The sequence below is a fragment of the Dysidea avara genome, chromosome 12, assembly GCF_963678975.1.
Source record: "Dysidea avara chromosome 12, odDysAvar1.4, whole genome shotgun sequence".
NCBI classification, from domain to species: domain Eukaryota; kingdom Metazoa; phylum Porifera; class Demospongiae; order Dictyoceratida; family Dysideidae; genus Dysidea; species Dysidea avara.
Genome location: NC_089283.1, coordinates 8,878,271 through 8,895,495, shown reverse-complemented (window position 1 = coordinate 8,895,495; position 17,225 = coordinate 8,878,271). Strand labels below are relative to the sequence as shown.

General features: G+C 38.4%; 2 protein-coding genes across 2 annotated transcripts; one reads left to right on the top strand and one right to left on the bottom strand.

Moving 5' to 3' along the window:
* Window positions 1-8,925: 8,925 nt before the first annotated feature.
* LOC136239809 (uncharacterized) lies at window positions 8,926-14,616 on the bottom strand. Its single transcript, XM_066030561.1, has 6 exons — window positions 14,209-14,616; window positions 13,691-14,152; window positions 13,485-13,637; window positions 12,379-13,434; window positions 12,022-12,324; window positions 8,926-11,969 (listed from the first exon to the last, which is right to left on the bottom strand). Exons 1-6 carry the CDS (start codon window positions 14,596-14,598, stop codon window positions 10,959-10,961), a joined length of 3,375 nt encoding a protein of 1,124 aa, XP_065886633.1. The 5' UTR covers window positions 14,599-14,616; the 3' UTR covers window positions 8,926-10,958.
* On the top strand, window positions 8,929-10,993 carry LOC136241325 (ATP-dependent DNA helicase RecQ-like). Its single transcript, XM_066032516.1, has 3 exons — window positions 8,929-9,267; window positions 9,317-9,540; window positions 9,840-10,993. The coding sequence occupies exons 1-3, from the start codon at window positions 8,989-8,991 to the stop codon at window positions 10,651-10,653; spliced, it is 1,317 nt and encodes a 438-aa protein (XP_065888588.1). The 5' UTR covers window positions 8,929-8,988; the 3' UTR covers window positions 10,654-10,993.
* Window positions 14,617-17,225: the final 2,609 nt, after the last annotated feature.

Below are 17,225 nucleotides of genomic sequence, written 5' to 3'. Positions count from 1 at the left end.
AATGCTGCCATCTTGTTGTTTTAGAGTGTATCCCCATAGAATGGTCTTATTGATCAGTTGTGTGCCACATGCCTAGAAAAATCAGAGTGATATCTGATTTGTAATATAGCAATATACCCCATGCAAAAACAGTTTGGCTGTATAAAGTGACGTCCCCATCAAACTAAAAGTAACTGACAACTAAAGGAGCTATTATTTGGATGAGGCCAAGAAAAACTGACAAAAAACTTGCTATAATTTATAAAAATTTGGTCCATCATCGTTCACTCATACAGTCTTGCTGCATTCCTAATTAATTCCCTGTAACTCTAATTGGCTAGTAATTTATCATTATTAGCACTTTACAGTGACCAGCACTGAAGGTCTGACAGCAACATGTGCTGCAGCCTTAGGTCACCTAACCTAATTCAAGGACTTAGAACTAGCTGCCTTTTTTCTCCTCTACAACACCGGACTATTGAGAGAGGTACCAATTTACTAGCCAATTAGATTTACAGGGAATTAATACAGTCAGACTGCACAAGTCAATGATAAAGGACCAAGATTATTGTAAATTATACTTAGTTGCCAGTATATATTGACATTCATTTATAGATATTAGCTCCTTTAGTTGCCAGTTGCTTTTAATTTCGTGGACAAATATTTTTTTGTATAGCCAAGCTGTTTTTGTGTGGGGTATATAGCTATTACAGTGTATTGTATCATAAATCAGATATCACTGGCATACCAATAAGACTGTCTTATAGGGCTCTAAAACAACAATTCAGATATTAAAGTTAAATGGTCTTTGTAAAGAGGTGGTCTTTGTTAGAAGGTGGTCTTTTAAAAGAGGTGACCACTAATTGAAATTACCTAAGTACCGTTCCATTCCATTCCACTATTCCATTCCATTCCAGTCCATTCCACCATTCCAGTCCACCATTCCATTCCACTGAATCCAGACACCAGCACAAAGGAGCTACATGAAGAAGTTGTATGTTTTAGGGAAACTGGAGCCCTTCCTAGGAACTAGCCATTCCATGCTTATTGAGAATAGCTACTCTTAGGGTAATTATATAGCTGCAATAGTTACCTCAAAAAATGTTGGAGCAGTATCAAACAGCTAAAATATCAGAAGTTGCTAACTCATGTATATAGCTATACTATGCATGAATGCATGGGACTATCAAAATTTTTAGGTGATTGTAGAAGCACTTTTCATGCAGTGTAGCTACTACATATATACTGATAACAAAACATAATATAATCACCTAATATGGCCATATTATATGTATACTCATGAAGACAGAAGAAGTGTGATTGATTGATTGATTGATTGATTGATTGATTGATTGATTGATTGATTGATTGATTGATTGATTGATTGATTGACCTCACTGTAATTGATACAGCTGCTCATTTTAGCGAAATAATTTTAAACACAGATATACTAACAATTAGACAATTCGTAAACATAAGTTTTATCATAGTTATAGACAGTGGCTGCTTAAGTTAACCACTCAGATATGTAGGCACTTTAGCATACCGAATAGATATTTTTTCACTAGTTAGCTATCCTAATTTATATCTAGTGTATAAGTTCAATTATGCAGTCTTCATGACATTTCAAGCTTGCAATTGTAACCAGCTCAGGGTCATAGCATGCATACGCAAGAATTTTGAAAAGGGTAATATTTATGTTGTCTATACCATGTGAGAAGCCATTGCTTAACTAAGATAAAAAATGCATTCTGTCATGATAGATTCCTTAGTTTGAAAGTCTGAATTCTTGATCTTTTAATGTTTCAAGTAGCTATGCTGTGTAAAATCTAAAGAGATTTCCTTGAAACTACTCCCATGATTGCAACATGTAGTCAAAATATGATCTCAAGAGGCAACATGTATACACCTGAAGTACTCTGAAAGCTCATGCTTTGTAATTAACACAGAGCAGTCAGCCCACATGATCATCGAATATCATGATATAGCTGTTAAATATATTATTCCTTGTTACAATTTTGTGTTGAGTCCATGCATGAAGAGAAATGCATGTATGCATCATTGTCATGCATATGTAAGGTGCCATGATGCCATCAGACTCCCATGAAATCCTTTTCTACTTGTTTTCTCCCCAGGGCTACCAAATAAAGGATGGGGCGAAACCGGGGCACTTTTCCCTGGGTTCCTAATGATACTCTAAAATCTTTATACTTACTTCTAGCATCAATTTTATTAAACCATTCAAAAAATCATACAGTCACCCTTGCTTTATTTTATAGCCATATACTACAATATTTATGCTGTGCACCCCAACTCCTCCCAGCTGTATGCCATGCAGCTCTACAATTGCCACTTCTACTTATTTCCAATTTCATAACTGATCATTTACACAGACTGAAATGGTTGTAACCTGTTTGTATGTATGATATAATATTCACTCTATAAGTGGTGTGATGGACAACTAAAATCAACCTCTAGATTGCACCACTGCATTTAGACAATGGCATGTTAAGAATGCTTTGATATTTGCAAAGTATGCAGGATTTTTATTCTAGTAAGACACTTGTAAACAGATGGAACCTAGTAAGACACCTAGCCACAAACTTCAACAAACAAATTGCATACTTTGTGGGTTCATAACAAAATTCCAGTCACCACAGGCCATTGTCTAAATTACTAAGACATGCATTGCTAGGATTCTTCAGTGGATAAAACCCCTCAGGAATGATGTAATCACCTCGGCTCCACCTCGGTGATTATTACATCATTCCTTCGGGTTGTTTATCCACTGAAGACTCCTAGCACTGCATGTCTTACCTATACTAGTTATGACAATTCAGGTGAATTTGCATTGTCTCCTCCACTAGGATTCGGCACCAAATTCACCTGAATTGTTATTAAAATTTTTGCCATTAACCTACCATCATAGCCATTTCTTGGCCGCCACCTTGGATTTCACATCTTTTTTCACCCTGGCCTTTTTGGGGCCACACTCTTTTTTTATAGCTTGGCTGTTTTGGTTTAGATATCACTTCTTTTTGTATTGCAAGCCACAAAGCCGGCCATAAACTGGCTTTGGTGCTTCCTTTTAACTTAGTTTTTTTTCTTTACTGCAGGAATTGTGGAACAAAAGAAGTAATTGTGTGTATAGCTTTTTGTCTGATTAAATGTTGTATATTTAACACTGAATGATTATCACATACTGTAGTTAATAAGTAAAGGTGACTTCTTACGTAACTGAACTGTAGTTGAAACTCTCATTGCTTGTGAGAAAAGCGTGAAATACCTGAGTTACAGCTTTAGGTAATAGTAATGCTTTGAAGTAAAGTGTCTCATAACTACCACCACCACTCTATAGAGTGTTGCAAACCCATACAAGTGAAAAAAGGGCAAATAGAATCACTACAACTGGGGTGCTGCCAGCTACCCACACTCCTATGAAGTGTAGGTCACTTAGCACATGCTCAAGGTCAGTCACCAGTGACCATTAGCTGATCATGTCTACCAAATCTGAAACTTACATAATAGCTGTTCCATGCATACAATTAATATGTGTTATATTATTTATAATTTTTTTCTATATTATATTTTCTTAAGGTGATTAGCAGGGGCGTAGCCAGGATTTTTTGAAGGGGGGTTCCAGCACCAGCACCAGCATTGAGTTACTAGAAGCAGGGGTCTGGGGGCGCAGCCCCCAGCCGCTGAGAGACTTTCAACATTTTAATAAATTAAAACTCAGCAAATTGCTATATTTTATGCAAAAGTACATTAATTATGATGCATTAAGTGCCCCTGGGATGAAGGTAGTACTAGATAAAGTCACCTAGTGGAAACAGACAGCATAACACATAGAGATAAAGCTTCCATTGTGGGAAGCCTCTGTCATCTATCATCCTCTCTTGGTTATTAATGGTTTATTTAGGTAGTACATGTGATCTGTTAAATAAATACAGCAATTCAATGCATTACAAAATACACTTATTTGCTTGTTTTTCTACACTTCATACCTTGTAGTGGGGAATTTTCAAGGGATGAAACTTTTCCAAAACTGTGTAGAAGTACGATTTCACGTTGTTTTTTTTAAATTCACGAAAGTCTAGAAAACGATTTTGATAAGGTAATAGCAAAATTATTTAATTTAATAAGAAAGTGCTAAAAAATCTTAAATGATACAAAATACATACATGTCCAATACATAGTGTACATACATGTACAATTATGCAGTGATCACACAGTTTAGAGCCTAAAAACATTTTTACACTTCATACAGTCTTCTAAACAAAAGCAATTGAGCTTTCCAAATTGTTAACACACGGAAGCAACTACTGAGGACAGGCCTCTTTAGCTTTCAGGATCATCTTGCTATCACCAGCATAAGCAAGCATTGGCTCATCAGCAGACTGATCACAGATCAACTTAACATTGAAATCAGTAGCAGGATAGTGAAGTACAACATCTCCATCATCCTCAGTCACCTTCACTTCTTTGCTACCAATATAAGTTGGGAGAAATGTAGACAAGTCCATTTTGCACACGGCCACATCCTTGCACTTCTCATCAAGGTTTCCCAGCTGCAGTCCATTACAAGGATTATAGTAGTATGTTGTGTGGTCGTCAGCAGCAACTTTGAGGGGAGTGTCTAGTCCTTGTAAATTAATCACCTTGCCAGATAGAGCATGTCTGTATGAACACTTATCTGTCTGTATCCATTCATCTGGTACCAGACTCGCATTGGGACACTTTCCAGGACAGGCACACATACTGGAAAAGTTTAACTGGTAGTAAAGTTCCTTTGTCTCATTAACGAACACCAACTTCCCATGTGGTTCATTCTGATCGCAGAGAAGCATGATATCTGCTGTCCTTTTATCCGTTCCTTTAGAGTCATAATGAGCAACCAAGATGTTACCAACATAATGAAATGTAACAGATCCCGCTACTCCAAGGTTGTATGTGAAGTTATGCTTCCACTCGTGCTGACAAAGCAAATCGCCCTTGCACGGATCATCAGTATTAGTGCCAGTCATAGCAAAGCCTCCACAAGGATTAAAGTAGAACGTGTAGCTATCCTTTACCCATTGAGACGTGCCGTTCACCATCCACATTGGTTTCGTAGTGGTTTTATTCACGAGCGGATACAAGTTGACTAGTCCAGCTGGTGTGGTACCAGTAGCATTGCACGCGCAATCGTTGATCCTCGCGCATGCTGGAGCAGCTAGGGTGGTCCCAGCAAGCAGAAGAATTGAGCAGCACACCAACAAAAAGGTCATCTTTTCTGGGCTCAGCAAAAAGAACTGAAAGAACAATAGGTACGTAGGGGTATATATACGTAGGGGTAGCTAGCTACTGCTTCTCTCGTGAGTCGCGAGCTTTTTTAATATCGTGATTGTTTTATTGTTAGGAAATTTAGTGCATATAAGCTAGCTCCAGCCGACCTTTTCGTTCTTATATACATATACGTATATCGTGCATGAGCATAAAATTTGAAAATAGTGACAGTTTTATATTGATAGTAACGTAGTAACGCTGACTCAGGAGGTCACATAGCGAGTCAGCATGTGACTGCATGCATGTTTACACAACAGCGTCACATGACGAAGTGTTATGTAGCTTGGAATGACAGCAATGCCGGACCAAATGTGTAGGGAGACGTGTGGTAAACTCCACCAACTAATCACTGGATACCACAAAAACATTTAAATTACACTATAACTATGCACTATGAACTAGCAGTAGCACTCTGATATTAACCAACTGTAGAAAGAGCTAAGAAGAGTATACGTAGCTAACAAGGAGATTGCCAACTTGCAGTAAGCTCTCAAAGCACTAACGCTTCTCAAGCTCCATATAGAGAGATACGTAGCTATAATGTACTTCTGTTAGCTACAATTAACCATTAATATGGTCAGCCTTATTGCTGTGCAGATTTGCACATGCCAATCCTATAAGTATGATTCAGTGTGAAAGAACAGCTTGTTGGCTAGCTGCAACTAGCCAACAAGCTGTTCTTTCACACTGAATCATACATAGAGAGCAACCAAATGTAATTAACGTTAACAGGTATTAACAGAATCTGATTTGTGAAACTCTATGTTGTTGGAAAGCTCATCTTTGTAACCAGCTAGTGAGTGATGTCAAAGTCAGTGGTGTATCTAGACTCTCTAGTTTGGTAGGGCCAAGAGCAAAAAAAAAAAAAAAAGAACAACTGCCTGCTCACAGTGGCAGCCTTCCACCAACACTATAATATCACTGATAAAGTACATTAAAATCCTTATTTATAGCCGCATAGTTTGCTACACTGCTTCTCCGAATATGTGACTGCTTTATTAAAGTGATTGACTGCTCTATTAGAGTATCTCACAGACAAATGCCTCTGGTATATAGCACCAAAATTCTTTGGTAGGGTGCAGACCCAGCTAGGCCCACCCCTAGATATGTCACTGGTTAGAGCTACCGAATCTCATCTTGAGGGCTACAAGTGTAGCGCCTGAAATAAGCTGCATGCTTACACAACCAATCTGCCATCCGCATGTCAACCTACTGCCTCATATATGTATATGATACTTACATTACACATATAAGTGATGATGCTGTGCATGCATGGACGATCACTCTATCAACATGTGGGGACATGACAACGAATTTCATGCAGAAGCACAATGGGCTATCAGTAACTGTGATCTTATACCAACAACAAAATTATACATTTATATATAAATAATTTTATTGTTATTATTATTAGCACTTTACAGTGACCAGCACTGAAGGTCTGACAGCAACATGTGCTGCAGCCTTAGGATTACCTAACCTAATTTCAGGGACTTAGACCTAGTAACTTGACTTACTGACTGATAAGGTGTAACAGAAAAGGGGCCAAAGTAAAGGGGTCAAAAGGGGCCAATAGTTTTGTGATGTACATATGATTGTACTTGCTGGATCCCAGATTGTGTGGGTTCTCAAACACTTCCCTAGACTGTAAGCTGTCCGTGGATCTGGTCTTTGATTTTTTCTGCATTCAAGAAAAAATTACAGACCAGATGGTGACTTGATCCACAGACAGCTTGCAGTCTAGGGAAGGGTCTGAGGAACCACACAGCCTGGGATCGCTGTCATCACACACTACGAACACATGCACACAGCTACACATTTGCCTGTATTACATTTTGTTTCACTGAAAACACGTTACAAAATTGATCGAGGTAATTCCACTCACTACATGCACCACAACTACAGTATTACTGATGACTGTGATGAGAACAATCATACTATTGAGGCTGAAATTTTTGAAACTAATTATACAAAAAGATATCATGTTTTGCAGTGCGGATTATGTATGACATACAATTTGTTGTGACATAAAATTCCCCAGACATTTTACAGAACAATTTTAGCCGGTAATGGTATTCTAGACATTTGACAGAACAGTTCTAGCCAGTCCTACCATATGCACACAAACTTTGTGTATTAGTATACATAGCTTCAAAATTATAAGTGCATTTGTACTGTTTCATCAATACACATAATTAATATAAACAAAATGACCAAAATACTGCTATAATTAATTATAATATAAAAAGTGTACATGCATGTAGTGAGGCGTACTGTACAACACATGTGTTCAAATCATATCAGTGGCATCAAGTTCAACAATGTATGTTACAACACAGTTTGCATAGTTGCTAATTAATCTTATTACCCCTACATTCAAGAATTTTCATGAAAATCATCTAGACTTAATTCAATTGAAATGAGCTGCATGTGTGTGAGTGCATGCGTGTCAGTTCATTCATGCTGGTGAGTTACCGTAACTTGCTTTTTTTTCATTGTTCGTATGCAAGAAAATTTCTTCCACAAAAATTTTTACATAAGATCAAACTACTCTAATAGAGCAGTCATTCATGTAAATCATACGAAAATATTTTACAGGAAACTTTTTATATTTTTTTGCACGAAAATAAAGTGAATTACATTATGTGCACAGCATATATACCATATATATGTGTGTGTGTGTATGTCTGTATTATGTAACCTGTATTAGTAGCCAGTATAAGGACTACATAGAAACATTGCATAGCCATATACACAGGCATAAAACATGACATGCAAATTTTGACATCTGCTTAATTATTTAATGTGCTTACATATCCAGTTTTCACAGTCCTTACATACCTTAATTATACACTTGAAAATAATAAAACATGCAGTTTACCTTCCCAATTACAGTGTGGTACGTATGACTAGCAATGGCGGATCCAGGATGGGGCATTTGGGGCAAATGCCCCCCCTCCTCCTTGTGGAGTAGCCATATATAGCTAGCTACTTCTTTTGATTAAAATATTTACTTCATGTCAGGCCATAATCAACTTATAAATCATGATGCACAATTCACTAGCATCAAACAGTACGATAGTACTGTTTAAGTAGGAATCGGGGTGGATTTGGCGCGCGCCTCAAATTTCGATCCCTCAAAAATCATCCTAGAAATACCTCACACAGCAAATAAACCTTTTACTAAAGAGTCTTCAAGTTTCTAACTTTATTTCTAGCATTATATATCAGGAAACGACTAGAAAAGTGATGGAATTTTATTTCTAAAAAATCGCTAAAACAGAAATTTTCGTCTGCCTGCCAGCCTGCCTGCCTGCCAGCTTGTCTGCCTGCCTGACCACATTCGCAAGGCTACAGGCCAAACGAAGCAGCGAAGGATCACCATTCTTTGCCACAATATTTAACTCGCTGCTGGGATGTGCCTTTTCGGGTTCCGACGAGTGTCTGCCTTCTGCGCTTTGCCTTTCCTTTTATCTTCAATTACGGATCGTCTTCTTCTTTTCCAGTCACGGAGGCGTTAATAATTCGTATCGACACTTAGTCTGGCGTAGCCAGACCTTTTAAAAAATAAAAGGTCTGGTCTGCGTAGCATCGGGCACTCGTGCACAATTACGAGAATCCTGTAAAACCAATCAGATTGCAGCATTGATAATTAACGCATAATTCGCACGAAATTGTTTCATGAGTCCAACAATTCTGAACATGACTACCTCCTGTGGTAATATCGATACGTGCTCTAAAGCAGCAGCCAATTTTTTGGGGTACGCCAGCTTGAAACAAGAGCAGGCAACAGTTATTAATCAGTTTCTCTTTGGGAAAGATGTATTTGCTGTTCTGCCTACTGGATTTGGAAAAACACTGTGCTATGCGTGTTTGCCACTTGTTTTTGATGCTGTCCTTGGCACTGATCGCTCTATAGTAGTGGTGATTAGCCCTCTGGTATCCATTATGAAAGATCAGGTTAGACAATTGCATGGCAGGAAATGTGATAATACGTTTTAATTACTAGACCGACACTTTTAACAAGAGAGGCTTAGCTGCAGCTTTTGTCAGTGGAGACCAAAACAATGAAGTTGTACTTAAAGGAGTAAAAGCTGGAGCTTATAAACTAGTTTTCTTCACTCCAGAGATGTTGCTGTTAAATAAGCACTGGCGTTGTTTGCTCAAGTCGGATGTTTATGCTTCAAATATATGTGCCTTAGTTATCGATGAGGCACATACTGTCAAGAAATGGTAAGAGACTTTTGTGTTGCACAGACAATCCCACCACCATAATAAATTATTTCTACTGTCCCGATCCCTCAAGTAATCCTGCTAGTTATGTGTCGAATAGTGCCTTTTGTATGCAATGGTGAAGTGATATAAATAGGCTGTAGGACCAGGTGTCGTACAGACCTTCAGCACTTGTGCTGTAAAGCCTTAATAAATAAAATAAAGATGGTGGATATTTACATAGTGTAAAATACACTAAACAATACATAAGGTAAATTTTGAAGCATAATTACATTGTGTTTTGTCTTTATTGCACATAGGGGAGATAGTTTTAGGAAAGTAATGCAAAGGATTGTTGAAGTACGGAGCTTGATACCACCATCAGTGCACATGATGTGCTTAACAGCAACAGCAACGAAGTCACTTCGAGAAGAGGTTATTGCTATTTTAGGAATGAAAAGTCCTGAAGTCATTGCAGTGTCACCATCCAAACTGAACATAACTTTTATGATCAAAAAGTTTGACAATATACAAGAAGCATTCTCACCTTTGGTCAGTGGATTGTTGAAGCAGAGAGGAGAGTTTCCACGTACCATCATTTATTGCCAACGTTTACCTGAGTGTGGCCGTATTTATCGACATTTGCGATATTGCCTTGGCAAGCAGTTTACTGAACCAGTGGATGCTCCAGATTTGCCTGAATTCAGGCTTGTGGATATGTTCCATAGTTCAGTGGATGTTGAAATAAAGGAGTACATTTTAAAGTCATTCACAAAGCCCTCACATTTGAGAGTTGTTATTGCTACTGTGGCATTCGGGATGGGTATTGATTGTAATGATGTTCACCAAGTGTTTCACGTTGGCCCACCTGAAGATATAGAATGCTACATTCAGGAAACTGGTCGGGCAGGCCGAGATGGTGACAAGTCACTTGCACTTTTAATGCTCATCAAAGAGATTAGAATGATCCACATTGATCCAAGCATGCGAAATTACATTAAAAGCAGTACTTGCAGAAGGGACTGTCTTTTTCAAAATTTTGAAGGATACAACCCCATTAAAAGTACTCCTTGTCTGTGCTGTGATGTATGCAGTTTAGGCCAATGTGAAGAACTCCAACAATTTAGTATTTAAATATATACTCTGATGTGAATTTAGTCAACTCTTATTAAATAATATAAATTTCTGTAATAGTTTTGTAGTTCGTTTTTGTTTTACGTTTACTTAAACTGTTTTAATGATTTTCAAGGATAGTGGAACTAACCCCTCACACAGCGTATATTAAAGCCAGCATAATAAATACCCACAAACATCAAATTTTGAAAAATGTATTAAAATTTGAAGCAAATAGCCTGACATAGTCAACCCTTCTAAAAAAATGGTCAGCTATGCCACACTAGACAACAGCCAGAGTAAAAGGTTAAGCACTAAAACAGTTGTTATATTAAATGAGGTTGGTTATTTTTCTTATAGTAATGACTTGTAAGATGATCTGTAACCCAAGAAAGTATCTCCGAGACTGGCTTCATATGTACAACACTGACAGGTTTGTCAAATGAAGGATGTTTCCGTCCCTGTATAACTTCAAATACTTTGTGCTCCTGTAACTCTTTGATTATTAATTCAAGTTCCTTCTTGTGCTCAGGCACACCATGAGCCCCACTCAACGAACTAACTTTATTACTCTCATCAAACCTTGACAGTATTTCATTCATCACACCCAGTGCTTTGCTACGTCTGACAATACCTTCAGCGCTTTTGTTTGAGCCCAGCCCTTGTATGGTTCCCTTTAAAACTTTATTCAGGTGCTCCAGGTGTTGATCAGAAGGTATATTCCTTCCTTTTACACCAGCAGTGTTGATAAATCTGCACCATATCAACTGCTGGGCCATTCTAGGTGGCAAATCAAAGTAATACTGACAAAGTAAGTTCAGGCTTTCATTTGCATAGTTACGACGTCCAGCATTGATGAAAAGTGGCAGGAGGTAACGGTAGTATAAGAGCACTCTACTGCCATCACCCTCCTTTATTGCATCTCTAAATAGCATGTACATACAGCCTATGCTCATCAGGTAGTTTGTGTAATCATGTACACGATCGCCACTTGAAGAAACTGCTGAGTTAAAGAAATGGTTGATGTATTTCTCCACAACACTTTTGCTCAACTGCTCCAACAAAGATTTTCGTTCAGTATCAATTTGTGTCCATGTATTTTCTGGGAAAGGAATGATGTCTTCGGATGGTTGACTATCCAGTGTTGCCATTCCAAATGTTTTCAATGCAGCACTCAATATGTGTCCTGTAATTGTTATGTTCAAAAAATCATTACAGGCGTTGAAGCAGTGTTTTGGCAATTTCCCAACATTCTGCTGGTTGATTAGGTTTCGCATTTGATAAAGAGTGCAGTGCTCTCCAGCAGAATCAGTATCATAAAAATATTTCCAAATAACCTGAGAAAACAAAAAAGGTAAAAAATAATAGTTATACATGACCAATAATAACCTCAACCAGGATGACTTCCGTGTGCCAGTCCTCTATTACAGGAATGAGTCCATCAAATCTCTTGGATGAAGTCACAGAGTTGGACTTTGCCTCTTGGGCACCTCTCACACGAGCAGCCGTCAATTGGTCACCACCAAACAACAGCGAGTGGAGCCTAGAAACTGGCTGTGAAACACTCTTTCCATTCCCAACATCCACTTCACGTTCATGTTCCACCACTGGCACAAACTGGTGAACATGGGACAATATCTTGATCATCTCATCCCCTTTGTTTTCATTGAAAAGCAGTACACCTAATGGGGTCTACAACAAAACCTTCTAATTTGTTTAACAAAAAAAAGTGCACAATATGCTTACCACTTCAGACTTTTTACTCATGTCTTCATAGTATGGATGGTCAATGTGCCAGGAAACAACATCAGAAAAGGCGAAACGAAAATAAGGCATGTGTGACACTATGATCCGAGACACCAGAACAGCAAGATGATTAGTCAGCTGGTCATCACATTCTTTGGTTGGCAAGAGAAACTGTGCCATTTTGTCTGCACTATTCAAACAAGTGTCAGCCTTTTCACTAGAATAGTCACTAAAGTCAGTTCGATCACGCACAGCCATATAATGAAAATAGTGGACAGACTGATCTTTAGGGCTATCACTGCGACTGTACCGAGCCTTAACTGAGAAGTCAATGTTATCTCCCACCAACTTGTAAGTTGTAATAACAGGAGATTCAAAACTGGTTGGTATAATATTTTCAGCTGGTGGTTGTTGAGACAAAACCGCTGGAATCTGTAAATGTTGAGGTGATTCAGCTGGCAGTTGATGAGACGGAACTGCTGGAATATGTAAACGTTGAGGTGATTCAAATGGCAGTTGATGAGACGGAACCGCTGGAATCTGTAAACGTTGAGGTGATTCAAATGGCAGTTGATGAGACGGAACTGCTGGAATATGTAAACGTTGAGGTGATTCAAATGGCAGTTGATGAGACGGAACCGCTGGAATCTGTAAACGTTGAGGTGATTCAGCTGGCAGTTGATGAGACAGAATCACTGGAATCTGTAAATGTTGAGGTGATTCAGCTACAGGGCAGGCAATTGCAGTTACCCAATCTTCAAGATTACTTTGTCTGTTCGATGGTGTTAATGGAGAAAAACATGGGGCAACAAGGCTGGGAGATTCTGAGCATGGTGAGCTTTCAGTCGACCACTCAGAACTTTCTGAATCTGGGTATTCAGACTCTTCTTCATTTTCAGAATCAGTCAACTCACCTTCTGACATCAATGGTGAAACTGGTGGAGAGCTAAAGGATGACTCTGAATGAGTTGACGATTCATTAGAATTATCTGAGTCGGGATATTCCATCTCGATACATGGAACATGGGATAGCCCATCCTGTACTTGGTTATCAACCTATAGTAAACTATTAATGTTAGAACTTCAGCAAACACCACCATTAATACCTGTCCAGGAACATCAGAAACATTCAACTCGCCAAGAAGTAAGTCTCTCCACTGAATAACCTTGCTATCAAACTTTAGTCCCACTTTTGAAATGATAGAATTTAGGGTTTGGTGAGATATGCAGACATTGATCTTCTGCAAGCGCTGAAACACCTAATACATGTACAAAAATATACAAGAAGGTAAGATCATATTTAATGACATACCTGTTTACTTGAACGACCAGCATAAAGAATTAAAGCAACAATCTTTTGCACCAAGGACATCTTGTTATAGTGGTACTTTAAAAGCATGGCTATACACATCCCAATGGTAGATTCTCGGTTAGAGCGATTTTTTTTGGTTTGTGTGCAAGCATTCAAAAAATAAAGCAAGGTGGGTGCATGGGTTCGGACTTCTGTAAGCAAACTGTCCCAGCAAAAATCTTCCAATATTTCAGGAGCTTCTTGTTTAAGAACAGAATTGGTTTTTTCAGCACACATCTTGTGCATCTCAGAACGAATGTTTCTAGACAAGATAGTCATAATGTAACATCGTATAGTGTGATCATTCAAGCATTCCCGGGCTATTGTCAGTTTACTTGGCCTAGCAACGGCCTTGCCCATGGCTTTCCTGGAGGGTGTTAAGATATGATTCCGAAACTTATTACGACGATACCTTATTTGAACCTGAAACATCATACAAAGAGGGCTTACAATTAGATAATATCAGCTTATTTTCTAACCTTGACTACTGGTGACTGCCCTTCTTGCCAATCTGATAATCTGGGTCGTTTAGGTGTAGGTGGAGCATCACAGGTACCAGGAACGGTAGCAAGGGGAGCATTATGTGGAACATACGCATCTGCTGCTTTAGCAATGCCAGTTGTAAGAGTCTGCCACAACTTGGATGCTCTTTCAAACGTGTTGAAGCACTTTCGGCACATTTTCCCGACGTTTACAGCCATCGACTGGGCAGTTACTGAAGCTGAGCGGGTGTTTAGCTCTTCCCTCATTAGCAAACTCCAAACAGGTAAAATGTGCCGTGATGATGGTGTCCGAATCAACCGGTTTCCTTTTTGATTCGTTATATTGCTGCCACATCCTAAACAGAAAATGATTGTATTAGAAGCCATAATTGATACATTATTGATAACGCGAAACACATAGAATACGATACAAGACATGATGTAATACCGTAAATCAGGTGCACGAGTGCCCGATGCTACGCAGACCAGACCTTTTATTTTATAATAAAAGGTCTGGCTACGCCAGACTAATCGACACTTTCCTTAGAGCAGCCGTATTCGGACGCCACAAAACTAATAACGGATTCCGTACTGTAAGGGCAAGTAGATTCCTGTATAGCAACACTTGCAAAGCGATCAAACAGCCTAGTGAAGTAAGAACACACTGCCACGCCCTTATCAATCAGAGCGCGCGCTCGTACTTAACGATCAGATGACCACGCCCATTATTAATGGTCTAGCTGTAACTAATTGTAGAAAACAGGAGATAGAAACCCTGCATGCCTTTCAATTTAGTAATTGAGCAGCTTGCATAAAGCAAGCAGCAAGATCGAGATACTCTAATAGAGCAGTCAGTGCCAAAGATCAATAATAGCTATATACCTATACCAAAAAAAGTTAACAAACTAGTGAATTTAAAAATTGTTAATTTAGAAATGGAAGTAGGGATCAAGCGATAAAAACTACTGAAACAAGTGATTTGAATGATGGCAACTATTACAACATAGCTTTGTGGGGAAATCCCTACTTTGGCATTGAACATATAATTATGGTGACGTGGTGAGATGCCAATGTAAGGATTTCCCCACAAAGCTATGTTGTAATAGTTGCCATCATTCAAATCACTTGTTTCAGTAGTTTTTATCGCTTGATCCCTACTTCCATTTCTAAATTAACACTTTTTAAATTCACTATTTATTACTACAAATTCACCCAAAACCAAACGAATCAGTAAAACTAGCTGTGAAATTGTCAGCCAGCACCTTCGTGTGTACTAAGCATCTCTAAAAATAATTATCGTGTTGTTGCTTTTAAAGATTTTTAAGACTTCACAACCGTCTGCAAAGGCCAAAATGGCAAAAATCAACAGTGAGACACTACTAAGAGGTGATTATTAAACATTTTGCTGCTTCAAAAATGCAGCAAACTAACAAGAAGATCTGGCTCTCCCCAACAGTCTGTTTGTGCCCCTCCCCTTGCCAACTCCTGGATCCGCCCCTGACTAGACAGGGGTCAATGTCTTATTACAGGTTGCATGAGTTGGTGTGTGCGTGCGTGCGTGTGTGTGCGTGCATGCGTGCGTGTGTGAGAGAGAGAGTGCATATGCAGTGTGTGTGCATGTGTGTATGTGACTTCATTATTGTATATTTCCTCATTATCACTTGTTATAAAATGAAACCACATGCGGGGAGTTGAGAATTTAAAGAATTGAAATCCTTACTAACTGGGCTTAGCCTGTTTGCCATGCATGCTTCTATACCCCCAATAAGAGACTATGGAAACTGAAGTATTAAAGTACAGCAATGCTTGCCACTAATCAAATCCTCTGAAACAAGCTATATAGGTTATAGCAATTCATTTCCCCACTAATACCAGTCTATCCCCCTACATTTGCCCATATAAACAGTCAGAAAAACAATGATAGGTGCATATATAACCAGGTACACAGTAATCATCACATGTGGCAATTTTGTAATTTTAACTTTGCTGGGCTGTAACTTTTCAACGGTTTTATAAAATCAGTAAACATTTACGGTGAAGATACGTTAGGCTATGGGGGTTAATTTGCACTAAAGCGGTGGGTTCTGGCTTTGCTGGTTTTTTCGAAAACACAGTTTAATTGAAGCAGTGTAGCACGATTTTGCTGCAAAAATTATAACTTATACCACCAAAGCTCACTCCAAGTTGTTTCTTTTAATCATTAGTGCTATTGTAATACTTCTACCTTTTTTTTTAATAGTACATAATAATATAATGGGAAAAAACACAAAACACAGCTACAATACAAACTACTCTACAACTAAACTACAAATACAATTACAACAGGGGTTTGGGGAAAGGAAAATCAGAGTCCTCACACTGCAAAGTCCAGTACCGTAAAATCATATGGCCAGTTTTAATAATTAGCAGCTACCAATTTCCGAAACCAAGCTTAATTTGTGGCTCAACCAACGCAACTGAATGATTGCGCATTGAAATTAACTGAGCAAGAAATGCAGCGCTGCAGAGTATCTGTGGCTGTTTTAAAGACTAACCTTTCTTTGTAGTATGTTTTGTACCAAAGTAAGATAGTTTTCTTAGGATTGGTGATCTTCGTAGCTTGCAGCAGAAATATACAAAATTGCCCCACACTCGTTTTTGATGCCTCCAGGTACTTTGTGCCATATCTCCCTAACAGATATACCGAATCACTTACAATTTGGTAAGTGTAGAGTGCATAAACACATGGTATTTACAACCAAGTTTGGTAGCAATTGATTGTGTTTATCACGTCAAGTTATCAGTGCGAAAGCAAATTATCTACGAAATTGCCCCACCTTACCTTATATATGTCAGTGTAACTTGTGTTTCTTTACTTATCATACAACAAAAATTATAGACAGGTTTTGTTTCCAATATTCAATAATATTATTATAGCTTAAAATAGTTATTATAATCAAATTCACATGCTAAAGTACCAATATTAATACATATACTGTATGTCATTGGGAAATGAATACCATTATACCAGTACC

Excerpts from the sequence above, each read along its gene's own strand:
- LOC136241325 (XM_066032516.1), top strand. The coding sequence starts at position 8,989 with ATGAGTCCAACAATTCTGAACATGACTACCTCCTGTGGTAATATCGAT. Across the intron at positions 9,268-9,316 it reads TATCCATTATGAAAGATCAG|ACCGACACTTTTAACAAGAG; the intron begins GTTAGACAATTG and ends TTTAATTACTAG. Across the intron at positions 9,541-9,839 it reads GCACATACTGTCAAGAAATG|GGGAGATAGTTTTAGGAAAG; the intron begins GTAAGAGACTTT and ends TATTGCACATAG.
- LOC136239809 (XM_066030561.1), bottom strand. The coding sequence starts at position 14,598 with ATGGCTTCTAATACAATCATTTTCTGTTTAGGATGTGGCAGCAATATA. Across the intron at positions 14,153-14,208 it reads GGCAGTCACCAGTAGTCAAG|GTTCAAATAAGGTATCGTCG; the intron begins GTTAGAAAATAA and ends ATGATGTTTCAG. Across the intron at positions 13,638-13,690 it reads CTGGTCGTTCAAGTAAACAG|GTGTTTCAGCGCTTGCAGAA; the intron begins GTATGTCATTAA and ends TACATGTATTAG.